This window comes from Phytophthora infestans, genomic scaffold, assembly GCF_000142945.1.
Source record: "Phytophthora infestans T30-4 supercont1.51 genomic scaffold, whole genome shotgun sequence".
NCBI classification, from domain to species: domain Eukaryota; phylum Oomycota; class Peronosporomycetes; order Peronosporales; family Peronosporaceae; genus Phytophthora; species Phytophthora infestans.
In genome coordinates, this window is record NW_003303708.1 from 1,126,891 (window position 1) to 1,130,406 (window position 3,516).

Genomic DNA, 3,516 nt, shown 5'->3' on the forward strand with positions numbered 1-3,516 from the left:
GGTGTGGCATGCAAGCCGGACTCGATCTGCGCGACCTCTGTCCGCAGCAAGAACGGCCAGATATTACCAGTCATCGGAAACAGGACGACTGTTTGCTCACAAACTCCGTAGTACGCAGCTTCACCGTACGACGCCGATCGCAACACCACTGTTACTCCAGTCACTGCACCGCACTCCGCGCTCGGTCAGCTGGGCGTGTATCATCCTGGCATCTTCACCGGCACTGGATGGAGAAGGTGGGAGACGCGACGTCGTCGCTCCATAGACGACCAGGTTGTAGTAGCATGTGCCACGAGTGTCATGGCAGCAGCTCACGTAGATACATCAGACGAGGTTTGTGTCCGGTGGCAAGTAGTCAGGCGTTGTGTCGCAGTCATGGGCGCTTGATGATCACCAGATAGAAACCACTTGACGACAATAATACTGTGGCAGCAGCACGAAGACGCAACGTAGATAGCAGCAGCATAATAAAAGGCACGTGAAAGCCCACCCCAGCCACCCATCGCTACGAGCGAACCACAAGTGTTGCTTGAGTGAAGTGGCTGGCCACACTGGAAGAGCTTGGTACCGGGGACTTGGCCTCACTGACAGTAAGAAGCAATCTCAATGATTAGCATTCGAGGATGCACTCAAACTTGACATCGCTGTCCTCGTGTGAGTTGCTTGAGGCATGTGGACGGTTCTTGCGACCGACTTGCTGAGTACGCAGTCAGGACAGCGAGCGCAAAAGGACGAGCAGCGAGGACGGCAGCATGTCAAGGCAGCCGTCCCGGGGTGCTCTGCTCTCGACGAAGACGATTTCCAACTGATTCCCGAAATCGCGTTGCAAGCGCAACGAGCGCCGTCCGTGAAATGATTGGTGGCAAACTCGCGGTTCGATGCCTCTTCGCGTCTCTGCACGCGCGAACCGCACGCGTCGGCGAGTTGCAATAACCTGCGTGCTTCTATTGAGAAGCTCGCGCGAGCTGCGCTCAATGTCTTGGAGCTGTCGACTTGTAATCGTAGAACTACCTCTATATTATCATAAATACCAGCAAATCCGCTTGAATATTCCTCACTCGAACCGTAACCATTCGATACTTGTAAATGGTGTGGTCCACCACAATCAAAGCTTCTCCAAGCGAGCAATACAAAGTTGAAGTGATGTTCGTTATCCCAGGACCCGGCCAGCTCGGAGCGTGTGCGTGTATCGATTGCGACATCGAGATACTATCGGGCGTGACGTTGTCATCCTCCAGATCGCTGACTTCTCTCGATCTGGAAGGTAGTACCGTTGACTCGTTCGAGATCGTCAACTCGAGTATGCCTCTTGTAGGAGGACTTGATTGGTTTAAGCTGACGATCTCAGGCTTCGGTTACAGCGACAGAAGCAGGGCGTGCCTGTCTGCGTACTGCCCGAACCAGTGTACAATAGCAAGTTTGTGATTCAATTGGAGGAATACGATGAAGATGGATACTCTATAGCCCGTACTCAACGGAGAAAGTAGAAATTCGGTGGAACAAGCTGTTCCGGTTTGTACCAGGTCTAAAGAGACTCGATTTGACCAAGATTTCACTAGTGAGTAAGCATACCCCGGAGATCCTGGAGGCTACAGCGTCACACTGTCGCCACTTGGAATTCCTGATTCTACCACGCAATTTAGAAAAGCGCAGCACATTGAGCGGTCCAAGCATCGACAAGGCCATGACGACCTTGTATGCAGCTATGGAGAGATGGTATCCCACTGGAGCCTTGAAGCAACTTTCACTTCCATCATGGAGCCAGTCGAACCGCTATCACGGAAGCACAAAGTACATTGAGAATGTGACCACCTTCTGTCCAAAGATCGAGTACCTCGACGGATACCAGAAAGTGAAATCGTACTCAGATGTCCACTACCCTGAGATGTGGACCATCTCCCTCGAAACGTGGCGAGCGTTCAATGCTAAGTGCTCCAACTTGCGGAGCTTCCATTGGTTTGTCGTGCCCTTTGCTGATCCATTCTTCCGCGTGTTTGGAGAGTACGTGAAACCCAAGTTACAATCGCTGTCACTCTCTGCCGGCATGAGCTGGAGGTACGATCGATATGTCCGAGACTGCAGTGGACGTAGCGCTGAAGCTGAGGTCGAAGAGGTGACTACTCCCCCGGGCTATGGCGTCTTTGCCAGTGACGCTCGCGCTGTATTCCAGGCATGTCCTGCTCTAACTGACCTCTCGATCGACATCGATTGCCGCCAGAACAATAAACCTCAAACGCACTACGTTAACTCGGCAGTGTATGGAGACGAGTTCTGGGAAGCAGTGGCCGAGCACTGTCCGCTTCTCGAGTCCATCGAGATGATAGACGCGTCCGGCTACCAGAATTTCAATGTGCAGGCTGTCAAAGAGCTCTCCGACCGTACTTTGACTGCTCTTGCGAGTCTCAAGTACCTCACTGTCATCGATCTCTGTGCGGTGCGTTTAACCGGACAAGGAATCTTCGACTGGCTCTGTCATGTGACCAAGTTTGAGGATTATGTTGGACCCGAACGGATGCTTAGTGTCTGGATCGGAGGCCATCAACGCACCAGACTGGCACAACCTCGTTTCTACGCAGAAATTGTGGAGCTGTTGAGGCTCTTGTCGGAGATTAGTGAGGACGCTCTAGGAGCTGCTGCACGTCGTACTAAGCCTCTTATCTACATAGGGAACCCGTACGAGTCCAAGGTGTCCCGTATGTGGAGTGAGTCGTACATGCGCGATCAACTATGGCACACTTCATCTTCGGACAACACGACTGAGTTTCGGTACTTTTATCAGTACCTGGTTAATTAATTACAAAAGACATTCATGCCTTGCTGAATAGCCCATCACCTGGCATCCCTGGATTAAAATTCAGAGACTATTTGGGTTAATTCCGTAAGTACGAGATAAGTATTTTGTAAAATATCGACTGCTTGCTAAACGATGGTACAGTATAATTAATAGATTTCGTGCAAGCCGTATCGACATCTTTACTAGAAATATGAGAGCTCGAGGATTACCGACAACTATCGTGAAGTAGTACGGGGGTCTATATTTTTTCGTCTGTCCTCTAAGCCCCACTCCAACATGTCGGGTCGAAGTCACACGGAATGTGTATACCTTCTTACAAAGTTCGAGATGGGGATATACCACTCGCATGTTTTCATTTCATCTGACATGTCCGACCGGGGCAATACAACCAACAGCATTTGAGAGCCAACGTGCATTAAATATGAGACTAAAGTTGAAGTAGATGATAGGAGCAACAGGATGCAGATTCGTATAGCAGAAGTTGATGGCATGCGTCAATTTACACGTATTAAAACTGCATCATTCGAAGCTAAATACTTGATCCCTAAAACAGTGTCTAGCTGCTTGCCATTCTTAAAGAATTACCAAGAACTATGTGGGAAGTGGCACTCAACCTAAATAAAACCTCTTACTTTTTATGTGAGTCTTAAGTATAAAATCATACTGAAAAAAAATGTTTTTTAAGGCTTCTTTAATTTGGTTGACCTGTTATCACTAGTTTC

General features: G+C 49.5%; 1 protein-coding gene across 1 annotated transcript; it reads left to right on the forward strand.

Annotated features, from left to right (window-relative positions):
• Window positions 1-1,086: 1,086 nt before the first annotated feature.
• PITG_16751 (uncharacterized protein) lies at window positions 1,087-2,794 on the forward strand (the record flags this gene model as incomplete). Its single annotated transcript, XM_002896924.1, has 4 exons — window positions 1,087-1,180; window positions 1,265-1,311; window positions 1,362-1,417; window positions 1,465-2,794. The coding sequence occupies 4 exons, from the start codon at window positions 1,087-1,089 to the stop codon at window positions 2,792-2,794; spliced, it is 1,527 nt and encodes a 508-aa protein (XP_002896970.1).
• Window positions 2,795-3,516: the final 722 nt, after the last annotated feature.